At 44.9% G+C, this 23,668-nt stretch overlaps 1 protein-coding gene across 4 annotated transcripts in view; it reads left to right on the top strand.

Annotated features, from left to right (window-relative positions):
* The window catches only part of emid1 (EMI domain containing 1), a 98,257-nt gene that overhangs the window by 5,690 nt on the left and 68,899 nt on the right, over positions 1–23,668 (top strand). For all 4 annotated transcript variants that reach the window (XM_045703159.1, XM_014161212.2, XM_014161213.2 and 1 more), the window contains 2 exons: positions 9,122–9,235; positions 9,387–9,490. In XM_045703159.1, the coding sequence (XP_045559115.1) occupies positions 9,122–9,235; positions 9,387–9,490 (218 nt within the window). The remainder of the gene's footprint in view (positions 1–9,121; positions 9,236–9,386; positions 9,491–23,668) is intronic.

Raw genomic sequence — 23,668 nt, 5'->3', positions numbered from 1 at the left:
AAAGTGCTATTACCTAACTATATATGGTCTTGAAGGAGTCTCCTTGTGTTAACAGTCCCCAGCCACACTGCAGTGAGGGGACAACAGCAGCAAATCTCTTTTTGAAGAGTAGAATCTTGTCATCAGCAGCACGCTCCCCCCTCTATTTACTGTCTTGGCGAGATCTTTCTCTCCCTTATGGATTTCTATTTTCTTTCTCCTTCTAAACATTGGCTGTGATCTGTTTGAGTGCTCATGGTGCTTTGTGATTTACTTTGTTTTGGCCCAGCATCAGGAGTAAAGAAGGGAGGCTGGCAGGAAGGGAGGGAGTGTGGGGTGTTTGCAGAGAGACCCGATACCCACTTTGGGCCTGCCTGCCTGGTGCCAGTGCCAATTAAACCCAGCCGTGCTGTTGGGTTTCACACCTTGTACCCTTGGGAACAGCTCAACGCTGTAGAAGGTTTGCACTAGAGGTCTTCACGGGTCCAAAATGTTGGACCTGTTTAGAAATAGATCTGTAGCTTTCCCACCCGACCTAATGTGCATAAATATACTGTATATATTTTTAAACATAGACCCGATCCGAGTGGACCCAAGGACAGTCAGACCCGTTCCGAAAAAGGCCCATTGGAAAAACAGACCCAAACAGACACGTGACGGTTCGGATCCAAGAGAGCAGTATCCACATAGGATGTAGTGATCCTAATATAATAGCCATATCTAGAAAAACCAAAGTTCCAAAGACTGGACGTAAAATTGTGTATAAACAATCAAACAAGAGATTTTGCAATGATTCCTATATCAAAGATGTGAAAAATATTTGTTGTTCTTATGTGTGTAATAAGGAACAGCCGGACGTTGCACTTGAAGCATTTATGAAACTGCTTCTTCCGGTTACTGACAGGCATACACCCATCAAGAAACTGACTTTTAGAACTGCCAAATCCCCATGGATAGATGATGAATTGAAAAACTGTATGGCTGAGAGGGATGAGGCAAAGGGAATAGCAGATAAGTCTGACAACACAGCAGACTGGCAAACACAGAGATAATTGAGAAATCACCTAACTAAACTGAACAAAAAGAAGAAGAAACTATACTATGGAACAAAAATAAATGATATAAAGAATGATAGTAAAAATCTATGGAGTACTTTAAATGAAATTCTAGGCAAAAAGGAAAGCTTGGCTCCATCCTTCATTGAGGTAGATGTCGTGTTCATAACAAAAGTCTTTGATATCGCCAAACTAGTAACATTTTTGCTGACACGATTAGTAAACTTAGGTATGACATGCAAACAACAAATGCTGAGTGTTCATATTCATGCATAAAGGACCAAATAATGAAAGACAAGCGCTGTATTTTTAAGTTCCACAAAGTGGGTGTGGAAGAGGTGAAAACATTGCTGCTGTCTGTAAATAAGTACAAACCACCTGGTAGCGACAACCTGGATGGTAAATTGCTAAAGTTGGTAGCGGAATACATTGTGACTACATATTGTGTGTATACTGATATGTAGGCTATGTTTGATGTTTTAAATGTATGTATTTCAGTCCTGGACTAATCCTATTCTGTACTATGTATTGTGTCCTGTTTCATGTGGACCCCAGGAAGAGTAGCTGATGCTTTTGCAGCGGCTGATGGGGATCCTTATAAATACCAAATACCTGTTCATATCCGAGAGTAGAAAGAGAGAGAGAGAAAGAAATCTCCCACCGGGCGCTGCCAGCGCCATCAATAAATGACTGAAAATGGCCAAATGATCCACAGTTACTTGTCCTTTAAACATGCCTAAAACAAATTACAAAAAATATTTGTTGTGTTTCGTTGTGTAGGATATTCAAAACTTTATAGCCTATTGTTTTATTGATTTTTACTTTCCTAAAACAATAATTGTCCACCTCACGGTTCAGCTGTCAGAGATTTGAGCACTAAATGCATCAGGGCATTGCATGCAGATAGGCCTATAGGCTTAGGTGTCCACTGTATGATATTAATATTTAAAATATAATGGAAGAGAAGCTTAGGCCTAGCCCTAGAGAGACCGAGAGAAATATAGAGAAATGCCGGCGCCATGTTCCTGACACCGACATGCATTTATACTTGTCAGATAGACTACTATTGCTATAGAGATATAGGCGTACAGAAGGATAAGCATTATTGTTAGATTAAACTCTGGTAGGCCTAAAACCTTCTTCCTCGCCTCAAGTTCAACTGTCAGAGTCAGTTGAAACACTGGTGCGCACTGCCTTCATAGGCCTGCAGTAGTTCAACCTAATAATAGCCATACCAAACCTTCACAAAAGTTTCTTAACTTTATTAGTGTAATACCAAAAGTAGACCTAAGTCAAGTCATACAAGCAAGTTATTATATTGCAACATTAAATTAAGTTTTGCATCTCGCCCTCTTTGGTTTTTCCTTTTTATGGTTTGAGTGCGAGTAGCCCCAGGCCTACCAGTAATTCTGTTATATTGCGGCAACATAACATGAACATAACATGAACATAACATGAACAAAGAAAATTACATTAGACAGGTGCACCTTGTGCTGGGGACAATAAAAGTCCACTAGAATGTGCAGTTTTGTCACACAACACAATGCCACAAGTTTTGAGGGAGAGGGCAATTGGCATCCTGACGGCAGAAATGTCCACCAGAGCTGTTGCCAGAGAATTTTATGTTCATTACGCTACCATAAGCCACCTCCAACATCGTTTTAGATAACTTTTTGTGTGTGTGTGATATCCAATTGGTAGTTACGAACTTGTCTAATTGCTGCAACTCCCCAATGGACTCGGGAGAGGCGAAGGTCAAGAGTCATGCGTCCTCCGGAAACATGACCTGCCAAGCCGCGCTGCTTCTTAACACACTGCTCGCTTAACCCGAAAGCCAGCCGCACTAATGTGTCGGAGGAAACACCCTCCAACTGACAACCGAAGTCAGGTTGCAGGCACCCGACCTGCCACAAGGAGTCGCTAGAGCATGATGAGCCAAGAAAATCCCTCTGGCCAAACCCTCCCCTAACTCGGATGATGCTGTGCCAAGCGTACGCCGCCCAATGGGGCTCCCGGTCATGGTTGGCTGTGACAGAGCCTGGTATCAAACCCGAGGCTGTAGTGGCGCCTCAGCAGTACAATGCAGTGCCTTAGACCGCTGCACCAGTCGGGAGGCCATTTTAGAGAATGTCCAATCGGCCTCATAACCACAGACCACGTGTAATCACACCAGCCCAGGGCCTCCTCATCGGGCTTCTTCACCTGTGGGATCGTCTGAGACCAGCCACCCAGACAGCTAATGAAACTGTGGGTTTGCACATCTGAATAATTTCTGCACAAACTGTCAGAAACTGTCTCAGAGAAGCTCATCTGTGTGCTTGATGTCCTCACCAGGGTCTTGACCTGACTGCAGTTTGGCGTTGTGACCTACTTCAGTTGGCAAATGGCCACTGGCACTCTGGAGAAGTGTGCTCTTCATGGATGAATCCCGGTTTCAACTGTACCGGGCAGATGGCAGACACCGTATATGGCATTGTGTGGGCGAGCAGTTTGCTGATGTCAACGTTGTGAACTTGGTGCTCCATGGTGGCGGTGGGGTTATGGTATGAGCAGGCATGAGCTACATACAACAAAAACAATTACATTTTATCAAAGGCAATTGGAATGCACAGAGATACTGTGAGATGCTGAGGCCCATTGTTGTGCCATTAGTCCACCGCCATTGCCTCATGTTTCAGCATTATAATGCATGGCCCAATGTTGCAAGGATCTGTACATGATTCCTCGAAGCTGAAAATGTCCCATTTCTTCCATGGCCTGCATACTCATCAGACATGTCACCCATTGAGCATGTTTGGGATGCTCTGGATCGACGTGTACGACAGCGTTTCCAGTTCCCGCCAATATCCAGCAACTTCGCACAGCCATTGAAGAGGAGTGGGACAACATTCCACAGGCTATAATGATGAACTCTATGCGAAGGAAATGTGTTACGCTTCTTGTGGGCTGAGCCGTTGTTGCTCCTAGACGTTTCCACTTCACAATAACATCACTTACAGTTGACCGGGGCAGCTCTAGCATGGCAGAACTTTGACGAGCTGACTTGTTGACGAGCTGGCATTTTATGACGGTGCCATGTTGAAAGTCACTGTGCTCTTCAGTACGGGCCATTCTACTGCCAATGTTTGTCTATGGAGATTGCATGGCTATGTGCTCGATTTTATACACCTGTCAGCAATGGGTGTGGCTGAAATAGCCGAATCCACTAATTTGAAGGGGTGTCCACATACTTGCTGCACGAAATCTAAGGAAGTCTCTAGATTTTGCTCGCCTGAAGTAGAATGTCTTATGATAAACTGTAGACCACACTATTTGCCAAGAGGGTTTTCATTGATACTTTCGTGGCTGTTTATTTACCACCACAGATGGATGCTGGCACTAAGACCGCACTCAGTTAGCTGTATAAGGAAATAAGCAAACAGGAAACCACTCACCCAGAGGCGGCGTTCCCTGTGGCCGGAGACTTTAATGCAGGGAAACTTAAATCAGATTTACCTAATCTCTATCAACATGTTAAATGCGCAACCAGAGGGAAAAAAATGCAATATTACCTGTACTCCACACACAGAGACGCGTACAAAGCTCTCCCTCGCCCTCCATTTGGTAAATCTGACCACAATTCTATCCTCCTGATTCCTGCTTACCAGCAAAAATTAAAGCAGAAAGCACCGCAGTCTATAAAAAAGTGGTTAGATGAAGCAGATGCTAAACTACAGGACTGTTTTCCTATCACAGAATGGAACATGTTCCGTGATTCTTTCGATTGCATTGAGGAGTACATCACATCAGTCACTGGCTTTATCAATAAGTGCATCGAGGACATCATCCTCACAGTGACTGTACGTACCTACCCCTGGATTGCCTGGATTACAGGCAACATTCGCACTGAGCTAAAGGGTAGAGCTGCCGCTTTCAAGATGCGGGACTCTAAGTCGGCAGCTTATAAGAAATCCTGCTATGCCCTCCGACGACCATCAAACAGGCAAAGTGGCAATACAGGGCTAAGATTGAATCGTACTACACCAGCTCCGATGCTCGTCTTATGTGGCAGGGCTTGCAAACTATTACAGACTACAAATGGGAAACACAGTCGCGAGCTGCCCAGTGACACGAGCCTACCAAATGAGCTAAATCACTTCTATGCGTGCTTCGAGGCAAGCAACACAGAGGATTGCATGAAAGCATCAGCTGTTCCGGACGACTGTGTGATCATGCTCTCCGTAGCCGAAGCCGACGTGAGTGAGACTTTTAAACTGGTCAACATTCACAAGGCCGCGAGGCCAGACGGATTACCAGGGCGTGTGCTCCGGGCATGTGCACTGGCAGGTGTCTTCACTGACATTTTCAACATGATGCAATCTCTGTTGCACTCCACACTGCCCTTTCCCACCTGGACAAAAGGAACACCTATGTGAGAGTGCTATTCATTGACTTCAGCTCAGTGTTCAACACCATAGTATCCTCAAAGCTCATCACTAAGCTAAGGACCCTGGGACTAAACACCTCCCTCTGCAACTGGATCCTAGACTTCCTGACGGCCGCCCCTGGTGCCCCTCAGGGGTGCGTGCTCAGTCCCCTCCTGTACTCACTGTTCACCCACGACTGTGTGGCATGCACGACTCCAACACCATCATTAAGTTTGCAGGCGACACAACAGTGGTAGGCCTGATCACCGACAACGACGAGACAGCCTACAGGGAGGAGGTCAGAGACCTGGTCGGGTGGTGCCAGAATAACAACCTATCCCTCAACGTAACCAAGACTAAGGAGATGATTGTGGACTACAGGAAAAGGAGGACCGAGCATCGCCCCCATTCTCATCGACAGGGCTGTAGTGGAGGAGGTTGAGAGCTTCAAGTTCCTTGGTGTCCACATCACCAACAAACTAGAATGATCCAAACACACCAAGACAGTCATGAAGAGGGCACGACAAAGCCTATTTCCCCTCAGGAAACGAAAAAGATTTGGCATGGGTCCTAAGATCCTCAAAAGGTTTTACAGCTGCAACATCGAGAGCATCCTGACTGGTTGCATCACTGCCTGGTACGGCAACTGCTCGGCCTCTGACTGCAAGGCACTACAGAGGGTAGTGCGTACGGCCCAGTACATCACTGGGGCTAAGCTACCTGCCATCCAGGACCTCTACACCAGGCGGTGTCAGAGGAAGGCCCTAAAAATTGTCAAAGACCCCAGCCACCCCAGTCATAGACTGTTCTCTCTACTACCGCATAGCAAGCGGTACCGGAGCTCCAAGTCTAGGACCAAAGGCTTCTCAACAGCTCAACCCCCAAGCCATAAGACTCCTGAACAGGTAATCAAATGGCTACCCAGACTATTTGCATTGTGTCCCCCCCAACCCCTCTTTTACGCTGTTGCTACTCTCTGTTTATCATATATGCATAGTCACTTTAACTATACATTCATGTACATACTACCTCAATTAGCCCGACTAGCCGGTGCCCCCGCACATTGACTACCCGGACTATCTGCATTGTGTCCCGCCACCCACCACCCATCAACCCCTCTTTTACGCTACTGCTACTCTCTCTTTATCATATATGCATTGTCACTTTAACCATACCTACATGTACATACTACCTCAATTGGCCTGACTAACCGGTGCCTGTATATAGCCTCGCTACTGTATATAGCCTCGCCACTGTTATATCTTTTTACTCTTGTTTTTTTATTACTTTACTTGTCTATTGTTCGCCTAATACCTAATTTTTACTTAAAAATTGCACTGTAAGTAAGCATTTCACTGTTTCACCTGCTGTATTCGGCGCACGTGACAAATCAACTTTGATTTGATTTGCATTGGACCTTTAACCCTACCTGACCACAGCTCTGTCGAGACTGAATGGTACTACTGTGTGGCTTCACCTGGCTTTGGGAAGGGGGAGGCTCTTACAGTGTTAAACAGGGAAAAGTGACAGTAGCTGTTGTCGTGGTCTGTGTCAGGTGGATCAGTGTTTCCCCTAGGATATTTTTCAGCAGCGGTGGCAGAGTTAGCAGGGGTGGGCATCTTCCTGGGGCATACATCTTTATAGCTACACAGTAGATGGTGCGCTACTGACTCTGCTTAAAGCATATAGGGAAAACACTGGGTGGATGAATAACAAACAAGAGTTTAGCACTAGCATCCAGAAGTATGTTAGTTAGATGAAAAACATGTAAAGAAAGACTTTATTGTTCTGCTTGTGCTAATTCACCATGAAAGAGATCATTGTGTTTGCACAATTACGCATATTAAGTGTGTAGGTGGGAGGAAGACCTGTGCTCACGCATGGCCACTAGGAGCTGCCAACAGTGTCCTGCTGCATCCCACCTCCCCTCCTCTGTCTTCTAACGCCAATAAGGAAGTTGCATTTTGGATTTTATGCCCTTGGAAATTGCTCAAATATTTCAAACTGGTTCCCAATATCATACAGCCCTAGTAGGGGCTTGTGTACAGACACCACAGCATGTGTGGATTGTTACTGTGAGCTGCTTTAGGGCTGCTCAGCATCCTATGCCCTTGGCATTGTCCAGCAGTGTACACACACACACAATCTCACACACATTCAGTACAGTCATTGGTTGAAACATTGTGACTCCAGTGTTACTGTATCACATCTATTCAGCCTAAGCCATATGAGGGTAATCAGGGTATTTGTGCACGTCATTGTTAATAAAAGACTGCTAACACATGTTTCGTCGAATAGCCTCCGTATGTTCCTCATACACTACATTTCTCTAAGTGCCACTCCATGTTTCCTTGATTTATGGTTGTCGACTTGAGGGATGGGGGATGAGGAAAAAATATGATTTAATCCATTTTAGAATAAGGCTGTCAAAATCTGGAAAAAGTGAAGGGGTCTGAATCCTTTCCGAATGCACTGTAGGACATGTTTAACGAATACCATGGAGAGGTTTTTCCCCTTTATTTCTGAGTATTGTTTCCCTTGTTAGCATTTTCTTCCGACCAATAATGCAGTGATTGAAACCATCCCATAGCTCCTCTCCTAATCCGACTCAGATATCTCCTCTACACGGCACAGCACAGGGAAACAGATCTAGTCCTGGTTGACTAACATGGACAAGACCTGGTCCAGGCTAACTGATACACTACTGCACTGACTCCCTGTACTTTGTCCTTGGCTGCATATGGTTCAAAAGAGGTCTGAAAACCAAGAGCTTCGTTAGTAGTGAGAGCTTCATAAGTAGTGAGAGTAAGTATACAAAGCCTTTATAGAGACTACATAAAAACTGGAGGTAAATGTAATGCTCTGTGTATAACTTATTCTTAAAAGACACGCTTTGACTAATGAGGGCTTCAGCATCTGATGTTGACCTGTGACCTCTGGGTAAGCTGTTTTCCTGGCAGGTCAGCCTGCTCCCAGCCTTTCCAGCTGTGCAAAGCAGGTCCTGATAACGTATTACGAAAGGAGTCGTCTTGGAAAAGGAGTGGGCCTATGACCTACTATTAGCCTGTGTTTGAAAACTCACTCTATTCTCTGTGTGAGGCCCTCCCCCCTCTGTTCCCCCCTCAGTGACTCTGCCTCTTCTGAGACCCAGGCGGGAAAAAGCCAGCGGATGTGTATTGATAGGGGAAAGACCGCAATATAAACACAGCCTACAATGCACTCCCGCAAGTCTCACGGCTGATTGAACTCATGTAAACACCATAAGGACTTTGAAAAGAAAGAGGGGCGAGAATGAGAAAAGAGATTCAAATCCCAGAGTAGACGGCTTACAGAGTGTGAGGGCACGGCTAATTTCCCTTTATGTTTGCGTGTGTGTGTGTGTGTGTGTGCGTGTGCGTGTGTGTGTGTGTGTGTGTGTGTGTGTGTGTGTGTGTGTGTGTGTGTGTGTGTGTGTGTGTGTGTGTGTTTGAGAGAGAGATTGCAGGGTGTGTGTGTTTTTATCAGATAATGATATGACCACCTATGGGTTCCAATTTTGTTTTTGAACAGGTGTGGAGCCAATAGTGTGTTTCTCTTACCTTTTGTCTTGTTGAATTTGAGTGTGCATGCTAAACCTGCTCTGTGTGTGTCCCACTTTCTCCCTCTCTCTCTCTCTCTCTCTTCCTCTTTCCTCTCTCTCAGGAACTGGTGTCCCCATACGGTCACTAAGACGGTGACTTGCCAGGTGCAGAATGGGACAACCCTGCAGCGTGTCTACCAGACATGTCGCTGGCCACAGGGATGCACAGGGGGCAGGTGAGTCTGGGGCCTCTTATCCAAAACACTGCATGTCAAAACATCACTAAACACACCCCACATCTACACCTTGATGAATGAGACCCACAAGATCAGAGGAACTGTTTCCTCCTTACACTGTTTGTGATGTTGGCCTGTGTGTGTTCCCCAGCTACCGGACAGTGGTAAGACCCTCCTATAAGGTGGTGTACCGTACCATCAACTCTCTGGAGTGGAAGTGCTGTCCAGGCTACAGCGGCACGGCCTGTGAAGAAGGTAAGAGGGCAACAGAGGTCAACATCTTCTGGGATTTATGCACTTACAGATTTCTCAGTTTTCTCCAGCTGAGCACATCTCTGTACATCTCTGTACTTCTCTGTACATCTCTGTACTTCTCTGTACATCTCTGTACTTCTCTGTACATCTCTGTACTTCTCTGTACATCTCTGTACTTCTCTAGTTTCTGGTCCCTGTAGTGCCTTTCTCTCCTCTCTCTGCATCTCACCCCGCTCTCGCTCTCTCTCTGCTCCTCTGATTGACTGGCAATGCTCACAACTGAAAACACATGAATGTGAACAGAAAAATGAGGGCATGAGGTTTTGGTGCGAGGAGAGAGAGAGACCAGAGGAGGTGAGGGTGATTAAGGGCTGAGGTAGTGAATCCTGTGCATGTGATATGTAGTCCTGGAGCCTGGTTCTGACGCAGCTCTGAGAGGGAGCCAGCTCCTCAGCCATGTTGTGGTCGGAGAAACCATGAAGACCAGACGGCTGCCAGGACTGCCTTGGCTCTCCCCCACTTCCTCCTTCTTTCCACACTCTCACTTCCCCTTCTCACTCTCTCTCGTTTGGTTCACTTTCTCACTCTCAGGTTTGATATCTCTCTCATTTCTCTCTTTTTTGTCATCCCTTTCTTCCTGTCTGTAAGTTATCTTTTCTCACTTATCTCAAGTTCAATAATGTATCTTTGTCTTCGTTCCATTCCCCCTTTCAACATATCTCTCTATCTCAATCTTCCTCTGTGTTATCCAGTATCCCCAGTTCCTCACTGTTAGCATCTTAGGAGTTCCTCAAAACGAATAAATGAGTAACATGGATAAACACTAGGATACCCCTCTGTTTGCCTGCATATCAATACACTCACTCTCCAATGGTCTAGAGAAACCTCACATCAGCATTTTAGGGCAGAGCCAACAGCTTCCAGTTTATTAATCTTTTAGGTTTTTTAAGTATCCAACTTGACTGTTATTGAATTGCATAAGGCCAATTATTTTGTATGGTTTTGCGTTTTATGGTCCATCTGCAAGTATGGTTACATCCCCTTAAAATGCTAACACTCTGTTATTGCTATTCTGATCCTTTCAACTCCAGTAGCTCCCTCTGCCTACACTCCACACACACTTCTCCTCACACCACTCACCCAGAACAGAGCCTAATGATTTCCCTTGGCGCTGGCTGGCCCCCTGTCTGGTGTAGAGGGTGGAGTGACTGTTTGCCCCAGGACCCAGGGCTGATTACAATAACCCTTTACTGTGATAAAACGTTGAGTTCTCAGTGGTGTTGACATGGGACTACTGTTTCCCTCACCAGCCAGCCGACTCCTCCCAGAGGAGTCTCTCTGGGGGCCTCACAGGGGCCCACTACCTCCTGGAGGGTGCTGTAATAGGGCCTCATTTGGGAGAAATTACTCCACTTTTCCCACCAGCACCCCCTTTACACATGTGCCTAGGGCTGTGGTGGTCACGAAATTTAGTCAGCTGGTGATTGTCAAGCAAATAACTGTTGGTCTCACGGTAATTGACCGTTAATTAACATAACACATTTAGCATCTCCTGGCTTCCACACAAGCCACTGATGCAGACCTTTGGAACATCTACATTTTGAAAAGTCGAATAAATCCATATAATACAGCCTACACCTTCACAATAAATCCATTCTTTATTTTAGACAGGTCAAAAGAAGCATGATATGAAGAAAATGTAGTCTATTTCAGAAGAACAAAATAGCATACTCTGAGATATCCTTATGTTAGGTCCTGATCTGGCTGTGCCAAATGGCTGTGGGCTATACTAATTCATTTAGCAGACAAGATTTGCTTAGAATCTCGTGGCATTATTTTATATTAATTTATAGTATATAAAGCTGAATAAGATATAAAGGATATTTTCTCCAAATGATTTGAGGGAGTGCGCACATGCGGCCATTCTGTGTTGAGCGGTTAACAAAGAAATAGGTACTCCTATATGCTTAATTTTGAGTTATTCATGTAATTTTAGTTGTTCTACATACGTTGGGCTATATGCTTTGATTTTTAATACATTGTAAGGCTGCATGATGCGTCTCTAATGATGATTTGAAAAAAGTTGCTTGAAGGGCATGAGCTCTGCTTTGTTTTTTGCGCAGGCTGTACACACTCAGTCTCTCATTCACAATTTGGCAAGCACTTGATAATGCCTCGAATTTCACGGCGGCATCCCTTATGTGTAGACGTAATGCACCCTACAAAAATCCATGCTTTTTAAAGCCATTGGCTGTGGTGCCTTGGCCCGGAGTGCTTCGTTGTGCTCTTCTCCCTGAGTGCTGCGCGCTACGAAGCACCTCTCACTCACATGGCTCTCCATCCATCTTTCTCACAGGCTACAAGTGAAGACAGACACATCAGGGATGCAACTGCATGCGTCCTTATCCAATTCCGAGGTGCATATTGAAGATTTTGGAAGAACTGTCCACATTTACTTTTCGTCAGCCAACAAGATGAGTAGGCCTAACGAACAGCAAAAGCACTAGCCTATGTCAATCTACTATCCCCCTTAGTACAAAAGTCGGCCTATTCTTTTCTGTGCGAGAAATAAATATTCCAAACATAGTCTGGGACAGTTGTGGGATGCGATGGATCCCAAATTAATACCACTAGCATCAAAAATAATTTTTTACACAATGTGGCTGACGCAACAGATCAGAACGTTTAGCTTCAAATGTTGATAAACTATTTCTTCACATTATAAGCGCAGCAATGTGTACATGGCAGGAGTCTATAAACACGAATGTTCCATTAGCGGGAAAACACTATTATAAAAAGTGACCGCAAATGCGATTATGCATGTAATGCTTTTATTATAAAGGTGCATTTTTATGGTGAAAATTATCTTCCCCAAACTTGAAACTCACGGCGTGCTTATACACTGCTCAAAAAAGGGAACACTTAAACAACACAATGTAACTCCAAGTCAATCACACTTCTGTGAAATCAAACTGTCCACTTAGGAAGCAACACTGATTGACAATAAATTTCACATGCTGTTGTGCAAATGGAATAGACAACAGGTGGAAATTATAGGCAATTAGCAAGACACCCCCAATAAAGGAGTGGTTCTGCAGGTGGTGACCACAGACCACTTCTCAGTTCCTATGCTTCCTGGCTGATGTTTTGGTCACTTTTGAATGCTGGCGGTGCTTTCACTCTAGTGGTAGCATGAGACGGAGTCTACAACCCACACAAGTGTCTCAGGTAGTGCAGCTCATCCAGGATGGCACATCAATGTGAGCTGTGGCAAGAAGGTTTACTGTGTCTGTCAGCGTAGTGTCCAGAGCATGGAGGCGCTACCAGGAGACAGGCCAGTACATCAGGAGACGTGGAGGAGGCCGTAGGAGGGCAACAACCCAGCAGCAGGACCGCTACCTCTGCCTTTGTGCAAGGAGGAGCAGGAGGAGCACTGCCAGAGCCCTGCAAAATGACCTCCAGCAGGCCACAAATGTGCATGTGTCTGCTCAAACGGTCAGAAACAGACTCCATGAGGGTGGTATGAGGGCCCGGCGTCCACAGGTGGGGGTTGTGCTTACAGCCCAACACCGTGCAGGATGTTTGGCATTTGCCAGAGAACACCAAGATTGGCAAATTCACCACTGGCGCCCTGTGCTCTTCACAGATGAAAGCAGGTTCACACTGAGCACATGTGACAGACGTGACAGAGTCTGGAGACGCCGTGGAGAACGTTCTGCTGCCTGCAACATCCTCCAGCATGACCGGTTTGGCGGTGGGTCAGTCATGGTGTGGGGTGGCATTTCTTTGAGGGGCCGCACAGCCCTCCATGTGCTCGCCAGAGGTAGCCTGACTGCCATTAGGTACCGAGATGAGATCCTCAGACCCCTTGTGAGACCATATGCTGGTGCGGTTGGCCCTGGGTTCCTCCTAATGCAAGACAATGCTAGACCTCATGTGGCTGGAGTGTGTCAGCAGTTCCTGCAAGAGGAAGGCATTGATGCTATGGACTGGCCCGCCCGTTCCCCAGACCTGAATCCAATTGAGCACATCTGGGACATCATGTATCGCTCCATCCACCAACGCCACGTTGCACCACAGACTGTCCAGGAGTTGGCGGATGCTTTAGTCCAGGTCTGGGAGGAGATCCCTCAGGAGACCATCCGCCACCTCATCAGGAGCATGCCCAGGCGTTGTAGGGAGGTCATACAGGCACGTGGAGGCCACACACACTAATGAGCCTCATTTTGACTTGTTTTAAGGACATTACATCAAAGTTGGATCAGCCTGTAGTGTGGTTTTCCACTTTAATTTTGAGTGTGACTCCAAATCCAGACCTCCATGGGTTGATAAATTGGATTTCCATTGATTATTTTTGTGTGATTTTGTTGTCAGCACATTCAACTATGTAAAGAAAAAAGTATTTAATAAGATTATTTAATTCATTCAGATCTAGGATGTGTTATTTTAGTGTTCCCTTTATTTTTTTGAGCAGTGTATATACTCACACACCAGTTAGGCTCTACACCCCTTGTAAAGCAGATTAACCACCCTGGGCAAGGTGGGATGTTTGCGTCCCACCTAGTCAACAGCCAGTGGAATCGTGTGGCGCGAAATACAAATACCTCATAAATGCTATAACTTCAATTTCTCAAACATATGACTATTTTACACCATTTTAAAGACAAGACTCTCGTTAATCTAACCACACTGTCCGATTTCAAAAAGGCTTTACAGCGAAAGCAAAACATTAGATTATGTCACCCTGCCAAAAATAATCACACAGCCATTTTCAAAGCCACAAAAACCAAAACCACAGCTAAATGCAGCACTAACCTTTGAAGATCTTCATCAGATGACACTCCTAGGACATTATGTTATACAATACATGCATGTTTTGTTCAATCAAGTTCATATTTATATCAAAAACCAGCTTTTTACATTAGCATGTGATGTTCAGAACTTGCATACCCACCGCAAAGTTCCGGTGAATTTACTAAATTACTCACGATTAACGTTCACAAAATACATAACAATTATTTTAAGAATTATAGATACAGAACTCCTTTATGCAATCGCGGTGTCAGATTTTAAAATAGCTTTTCGGTGAAAGCACATTTTGCAATATTCTGAGTAGATAGCCCGGCCATCACGGCTAGCTAATTTGACACCCACCAAGTTTGGCCCTCACCAAACTCAGATTTACTATAAGAAAAATTGGATTACCTTTGCTGTTCTTCGTCAGAATGCACTCCCAGGACTTCTACTTCAACAACAAATGTTGTTTTGTTTCGAAATAATCCATAGTTATATTGAAATAGCTCCGTTTTGTTCGTGCGTTGAGGTCAGTATCCGAAGGGTGACGCGCGGGCGCATTTCGTGACAAAACATTTAAAAATATCCTTTACCGTACTTCGAAGCATGTCAAACGCTGTTTAAAATCAATTTTTATGCGATTTTCTTCTCGTAAAATAGCGATAATATTCCAACCAGGCGACGTTGTATTCGTTCAAAGAGAGAAAGAAAAACATGGAGTCCTCTCGTGCACGCGCGTCTCCAGTGTCAGTGTTCCCTGCCTGACCACTCACAAACACTCCTGCTGTTTTTCGCCCAGAGACTGCAGAACTCTCGTTCCACTTTCTGGCGCCTTCTGAGAGCCAATGAAAGCCTTAGAAAATGTCACGTTACAGCAGAGATGCTGTATTTTTGATAGAGATGCCCTAGAAGGACAACAAATTGTCAGACAGGGTACTTCCTGCATGGAATCTTCTCAGGTTTTGGCCTGCCATATGAGTTCTGTTATACTCACAGACACCATTCAAACAGTTTTAGAAACTTTAGAGTGTTTTCTATCCAAATCTACTAATTATATACATATTTTCGTTTCTGGGCAAGAGTAGTAACCAGATTAATTCGGGTACGTTTTTTATCCGGCCGTGCAAATACTGCCCCCTAGCCCCAACAGGTTAATGTGCTTAATTTTAAGAAGTTATTTGGCCACTTTAGTTGTGATACAAACCTTATCAAAACATATAGCCCTATGGGCTAGGCTACATGAGGTGTGCCACTATGATTAGAAAAAGTCGCAAAAAAAGGCATTGTTTCTTATGCTGGGCATCATTCATTCTTGATTTAATCTTGTCTTTACATATACTAAATAATAATGTGGGAAATTTGTTTTGACAATTATCATGCACCTGTCTTGAAATACATGCCTTCTATGCACTTAAATAGCGAATGGAGGATGTTTTTCCCATGGTTTATTTTCATGCCAGCCAGGTAGCCTGTACTCCTGTTGTAAAGATAAGCAATGTGCTTAATATTAGGAAAGTTGAGAAATAAATATAGTAAGCCTAGCCTTTAGAAAGCTGATGGGAGCCTCCTCTTTTTAGTAGAGGCCATCCCTCTGTTTTCACACACAATTGCATAGCCTATAGAAATGTTGCACAACATGAGGTCATGGGCTCTCATGAAGTGTTTGATTCAATTTTCGATTACATTTGCATTGATGTCAGAGTTACTAGAGGGACAATAGAGTGCTGAGTACCAGGCAGTTAGCAAGATTGGTAGGCTATTAATGACCATCAGCAGCATCAGAGCTTGGAGAAGCCTAATTACCGTGACTGCCTTCATGAGTCGTGACAGCCGGTGTGGCGGTAATATGGTCACTGCAACAGCCCTACATGTGCCTACACATGTTGACACAAGGTGTACCGGTGGAGGCTCCTCAGAGGAGGAAGGGGAGGACCATTCTCAGTGAATTTCATAAAAACACAATTTTTAAAACATTGAAAAAGTTATACTTTTTAGATAAAACTATACTAAATGGAATCACGTCACCAAATAATTGATTAAAACACACTATTTGGCAATGAACGTCTACAGTAGCCTCAACAGCACTCTGTAGGGTAGCACTATGTTGTAGCCGGAGGACAGCTAGCTTCCATCCTGCTCTGGGTACATTGACTCAATACAAAACCTAGGAGGCTCATGGTTCTCACCCCCTTCCATAGACTTACACAGTAATTATGACAACTTCCGGAGGACGTCCTCCAATCTATCAGAGTTCTTGCATCATGAACATGTTGTCCACCCAATCAAAGGATCAGAGAATTAATCTAGTACTGAAAGCATAAGCTATAGCTAGCTAGCACTGCAGTGTATACAATGTGGTAAGTAGTTGATTCAAAGAGAGAGAAAGACAATAGTTGAACAGTTTTGAACAAATTAATTTCTTCCAAAATGAAGGAGAAGCAAGTGAAAGATAGAGATTTAATAGATTTTTTTACTTTCAGTTTCACTTACTTAGCTAGCAAATGCAGCTAGCTTGTTTAACCTACTCAAACACCTTGCTCAAAAATAAGGATGCTATGTTAGCTAGCTGGCGATGACTATCCAACAAAACACTAGAACTCTTCAAAGTCAAGGTAAGCTTTTGGTTTTACAAATTTATTGCTACCGGGGCCTGCCGGTGTAAGAGCTAAACTGCTAACTGACTGTGCACTGTAACGTTACTGTAACGTCTATTAACTATGTTGACTATGACGTTACTTTAGCTAATATGGTGACAACGATGTAGGCTGTGTGTAGTGGTTATGATATGGTTTGGCTTGGAAAGTTGAAAATATTTTTTTAAATGTCACTGTCTGTCCATGTGTCACTTTCCTTTGTGCACCTGCTTTGTTTAGTATCATGTAGTAGTCTAAACCTCTCGCTGTTACATTGAACTGGGTGAATGGGATATGAATGACAGTCATCCAATATGCTGTAAATATAGGCCATGCTCAGGAAAAAATAAATCTTAAACGTCACTGACCGCCACTGAGAAGCCCTCTGATACAGCGTATGAGACACTCAAAAACTCCCACACATGCATGGACAGACTACCGAGATACACAGAAAACACACACACACACACACACACACACACACACACACACACACACACACACACACACACACACACACACACACACACACACACACACACACACAGTCAAAAGACCTAGAATTATCCAGTTAAGAAGTACTAGAGGGCTGTGGTGGGGGTTTGTCTGGGGGGGTTGAGACGGGGACAGGGATGCTGAGATTAGACACTTATGAGAGCGCCGTTCCGGGTGTCTCAGATCACAAGCAGCGCTGAGTGGAAGTGTCAGCTCCTATTCAGAGAGCCCTGCTATGCAGCGCGGTGGATAGCATCCAGGACTGCCGCCGGGACTGTGTAGGAAAGGCCCCTGCCAGCACCCAACCTGATACCCCTCCTCTCAGCCTCCTCTTCCCCTACCTTAAGGATAAATAAAAAACCAGCGATACTGGATGACTGGAGATGGGACAGCACATGCACAAATTGTTGCCATAGCGTTGCCAAGGGAAGTTAGTGCAGCATTCTTCGTTAATGCAGCATTCGAGTGCGACATCAAAGATGAGCTGTGTGTGACGTTGTTGTGATTGTTAGGCTCTGGCTTTGCGGATACATGGCCTAGAGAATGTATTTGTGTGTTTTAGACACATAATATAGATGTATGTTGTTAGTTATTCGTTGAAGTGGACATACAGGATATATCTTTGGTCTGAAGTTGAACTAATGTGATGTCCTGTCCTCTTGATCTATGACCCGTTCAAAGTTCCAGTTAAGAGTAGTCTTAGGTGTTCCCCCCTTCCTTCCATCTACACACTCCCTCTGCTGCCTGTCTGCTGTCTGTCTCTCACAGACTGTGGAAAATGTGCATGATCCTTTGATTTACTTTACCTCCCCTAACTTCGCTGTACTGTACCACTACCCTGACTGACCCCCCTCCCAGGGCTGGTCTGCATTACTGCAGCCGTCACCACAGCAGACAGACAGGCCAGCTGCAAACTGGGACTAGGACTGGGACTCTCACTGGGAGGGTGAGAGTTAAGGTGAGACTGAATGATGGCAATCCTCCTCACTCAGGAAAGCCAGAGAGGTGAGGGCGCTGTATTCGTAGCGTTGATTGTTGAGGGTTGTTTTCACTTTTGTTCCTTCACTCACTGAGTTATTTCCCTTACATGCGTGTACTCTCTGACCTTGTTAGGTGCTTTGGAGTTTGGTCCCCTGCCTGTTGTCAGAGTTGCTGACTAGGGTCCAGTCTGTCTGGTGTGTCTGACCTAGAGATAACACGTCTCTGTTTTAGTTTAGAAACTCTTGATGTGTTTCCCCCAGTCCAATAGCCCGGGTGCAGAGTGTACAGACCCAGGATGAGTGAGTGAATATTATTGGATGTGTTCAAGTCACTCCAATCAGAGGATCCCGTGGGATCTATGGCCCGTTGGCTCCACCACATCCAGCCCATGGGCTCCAAAAACAAAACATTACATCACACACAGGCTGATAACAGACAAACCCACTGAATCAGAGAGAGTCAATGTGGAGTAAGATAACACTGTATTAAGACAGCCACCCCTCATATTTCTCTCTGTTTCTCAGGCCCCCAACCAAATCTCAAGCCTTGGCTTAAATTCCAAACAAGTGGTGTAATTACCTCATCGTAATTGTTTTCTATGAGGTTGGGGAGATATTGTCTTACTGCTGGACCTGCAACACAATGGTCTTTATCTCTGATTGAGCTTGAAAAAACATCTAAGTATTTGCAGATGGAGGCACTTTTATAAACTGCCAGAGAACATGGATATAATGTATGCCTGGACCGCATCGCCCTTCCAAGCAACACAACTCTTGTTTTCACTGGGGATATCCCAAGTTACAATATATCAAATAACGCTATCAAAATTATACCCCATTTTATTATAACAGAATATCAAACACATTCCGTATTCCTTATATTTGATTATGACATTGGAGTTTATGGTTGACTTCAGGAAGCATAGAAGGGAACATACCCTGATCCACATCAATGGGACTGTAGTAGAGAGAGTCACGAGTTTTAAATTCCTCGGCGTCCACATAACCGAGGACTTTCATGGACCAACATCACCACCGCCCTTGTCAAGAGGGCGCAACAGCGTCTCTACTTCCTATGGCGGCTGAAGAAATACGTCATTCTGCCCCGGGTCCTCTCAAAATACTACCGCTGCATCATCGAGAGCGTCCTGACCGGTTGCATCACAGCCTGGTACGGGACTTGCTCTGTCCACGAAAACAAGACCCTCCAGTGGGTGGTGAAGACGGCCTAGTACACCCCTGGGATCGTGCTTCCACCCATCCAGGACATCTACTAGAAACGGTGGCTGAAGAAGGCCGCAGCATCATCAAGGACCCCACACCCCAGCCACAACCTCTTCACTTCTCTACCATTGGGCAGAAAGTATTGGAGGTCTGATACCAACAGGCTCAGAGACAGTTTCTATCTACAAGCCATCAGACTGCTGAACACTTCAACTGGACTGACCACCTGCTCTGATTCTCCGCATCTTAGCACACATCACAGCTGCAACCAGACTCTTATTATACTGCTCAATTCATACACCTGACCCCCATGGCCTCTTCTCCAATACACGTGGAAATATTGGACTATAAATTGTGCCTTCCTGTATTATACTGATGCTAAAATGTTTATTCTATTCTACTGCCATTTACTTTATGTTAGTACTTTTATGTTTTACTATTTCTTATTGCTGTTACATTGTCGAGAAGGAACCTGCAAGTCAGCATTTTGTTGGACGATGTACACCATGTGTATCCCGTACGACTAATAAAACTTGGAACTTGTAGTGGAGATCATAGTCTTCCTGGCATATACGCTGTGATAGTATTCATGTCTCCCTGGCATATACGCTGTGATAGTATTCATGTCTCCCTGGCATATACGCTGTGATAGTATTCATGTTTCCCTGGCATATACACTGTGATAGTATTCATGTCTCCCTGGCATATACGCTGTGATAGTATTCATGTCTCCCTGGCATATACGCTGTGATAGTATTCATGTTTCCCTGGCATATACGCTGTGATAGTATTCATGTTTCCCTGGCATATACGCTGTGATAGTATTCATGTCTCCCTGGCATATACGCTGTGATAGTATTCATGTCTCCCTGGCATATACGCTGTGATAGTATTCATGTCTCCCTGGCATATACACTGTGATAGTATTCATGTCTCCCTGGCATATACACTGTGATAGTATTCATGTCTCCCTGGCATATACGCTGTGATAGTATTCATGTCTCCCTGGCATATACGCTGTGATAGTATTCATGTTTCCCTGGCATATACGCTGTGATAGTATTCATGTTTCCCTGGCATATACGCTGTGATAGTATTCATGTTTCCCTGGCATATACGCTGTGATAGTATTCATGTCTCCCTGGCATATACGCTGTGATAGTATTCATGTCTCCCTGGCATATACACTGTGATAGTATTCATGTCTCCCTGGCATATACGCTGTGATAGTATTCATGTCTCCCTGGCATATGCGCTGTGATAGTATTCATGTCTCCCTGGCATATACGCTGTGATAGTATTCATGTCTCCCTGGCATATACGCTGTGATAGTATTCATGTTTCCCTGGCATATACGCTGTGATAGTATTCATGTCTCCCTGGCATATACGCTGTGATAGTATTCATGTTTCCCTGGCATATACGCTGTGATAGTATTCATGTCTCCCTGGCATATACACTGTGATAGTATTCATGTCTCCCTGGCATATACGCTGTGATAGTATTCATGTTTCCCTGGCATATACGCTGTGATAGTATTCATGTTTCCCTGGCATATACGCTGTGATAGTATTCATGTCTCCCTGGCATATACGCTGTGATAGTATTCATGTCTCCCTGGCATATACGCTGTGATAGTATTCATGTCTCCCTGGCATATACACTGTGATAGTATTCATGTCTCCCTGGCATATACACTGTGATAGTATTCATGTCTCCCCTGGCATATACGCTGTGATAGTATTCATGTCTCCCTGGCATATACGCTGTGATAGTATTCATGTTTCCCTGGCATATACGCTGTGATAGTATTCATGTTTCCCTGGCATATACGCTGTGATAGTATTCATGTTTCCCCTGGCATATGCGCTGTGATAGTATTCATGTCTCCCTGGCATATACGCTGTGATAGTATTCATGTCTCCCTGGCATATACGCTGTGATAGTATTCATGTCTCCCTGGCATATACGCTGTGATAGTATTCATGTCTCCCTGGCATACACGCTGTGATAGTATTCATGTCTCCCTGGCATATACGCTGTGATAGTATTCATGTCTCCCTGGCATATACACTGTGATAGTATTCATGTCTCCCTGGCATATACACTGTGATAGTATTCATGTTTCCCTGGCATATACGCTGTGATAGTATTCATGTCTCCCTGGCATATACACTGTGATAGTATTCATGTTTCCCTGGCATATACACTGTGATAGTATTCATGTTTCCCTGGCATATACACTGTGATAGTATTCATGTCTCCCTGGCATATACGCTGTGATAGTATTCATGTCTCCCTGGCATATACACTGTGATAGTATTCATGTCTCCCTGGCATATACGCTGTGATAGTATTCATGTTTCCCTGGCATATACACTGTGATAGTATTCATGTCTCCCTGGCATATACGCTGTGATAGTATTCATGTTTCCCTGGCATATACGCTGTGATAGTATTCATGTTTCCCTGGCATATACGCTGTGATAGTATTCATGTCTCCCTGGCATATACGCTGTGATAGTATTCATGTTTCCCTGGCATATACGCTGTGATAGTATTCATGTTTCCCTGGCATATACGCTGTGATAGTATTCATGTCTCCCTCAGGTCAGGTGTTAGTTGGCCTCCTGCCCTTCTCCCCTGCTGTGACTGAGTTATGTGAGGACAGAGTGTGAGAAAGAGAGGATGACAATGGGAGGTTCCAGTTGATATCACAGACTGAACATGATTTATAAAGACAGACACGTGAAACAACACAACACCGGGCAGCTTACCTCAGGAGGGGGCCGCAGGCAGCACATTGAGACATTAGGGAGGCAGTGGAGGCTGCTGAGACATAATAATGGCTGGAAATGAGTTAATGGAATAGCATCAAACAGATGGAACCCATGTGTTTGACATATTTGATACCATTCCACTCCAGCCATTACCAGGAGCTCCAGCCATAACCAACCTCCTGTATAGGAGGGAGGTTTTGCTGAATTAGTGTGGCTGAAAGAGCCCCATCAAGCCATGTTTCTCAGCCAAGCGGAGGCTGCGGTTTCTGGGCTGCAATTACGGCGTGGCCGAGAGGCAGAGGCTCGGCATCTTTAATAAGCCGCAAAAATGTAATCTGTGTTTTCACAGCTCAGCTCGGCTTATCAGAGGCCTACACTCTAAGCCCCTCACTTTAAACATCGCTGGGCTGCAGCTTGCCATTAGTAAGGGGAGTGTGAGAGTACGTGGGGGCTGGTATGTTCGGTGTGTGTGTGTGTGTGTGTGTGTGCGTGCGTGCGTGCGTGCGTGCGTGCGTGCGTGCGTGCGTGCGTGCGTGCGTGCGCGCGTGTGAGAGTGCGTGTGAGAGTGCGTGCGTGCGTGCGTGCGCGTGTGTGTGTATATATGAGTGTGTATGTGTGGGTGGGAGAGCGAGGTGTTGAGCATTTGTATAGTGAAGGATGCAGCTGTTAAGCGTGATTAGCCGTTTTAATGGCTGTAGTTTTTAGTAGCTGTAAGTGGAAAGACCCCAGTGTGAGGCCACGGGTGTGGGAGCCGCACGAGACCAGTTCCTCTCTCTCTGAGTGCTGACCACTCCCCCTCCTCTTGGATCACACAAAGGAACACTGTCAAAACAACATGTTATGACCCAACATAAAGCCACCACTTTCCAGAGCTGTCTCTGAAGTGGCCCTTCTCTCTCCTCTCAACCCCCCCTGATCCCACAGTCTCCTTGTTTACATTAAATAGGTTGTAAAACCACTGGAACACTGACACGTGACATACACCCAAACACACTCACACATACACATACACCCAAACACACTCACACATACACATACACCCAAACACACTCACACATACACATACACCCAAACACACTCACACATACACATACACCCAAACACACTCACACATACACATACACCCAAACACACTCACACATACACACTGATTTATTTAGAAGGAAACGTAGACACACACGTCACGATTTACACACATAAGCACTTTGAGATGCACACACATACTCCACGTACACAAACACACACTCACCGTCAGCCACAAAACACTATTTG

Source organism: Salmo salar, chromosome ssa20 (assembly GCF_905237065.1).
Source record: "Salmo salar chromosome ssa20, Ssal_v3.1, whole genome shotgun sequence".
NCBI lineage: Eukaryota > Metazoa > Chordata > Actinopteri > Salmoniformes > Salmonidae > Salmo > Salmo salar.
This window is presented reverse-complemented; position numbering and strand designations above follow the sequence as displayed.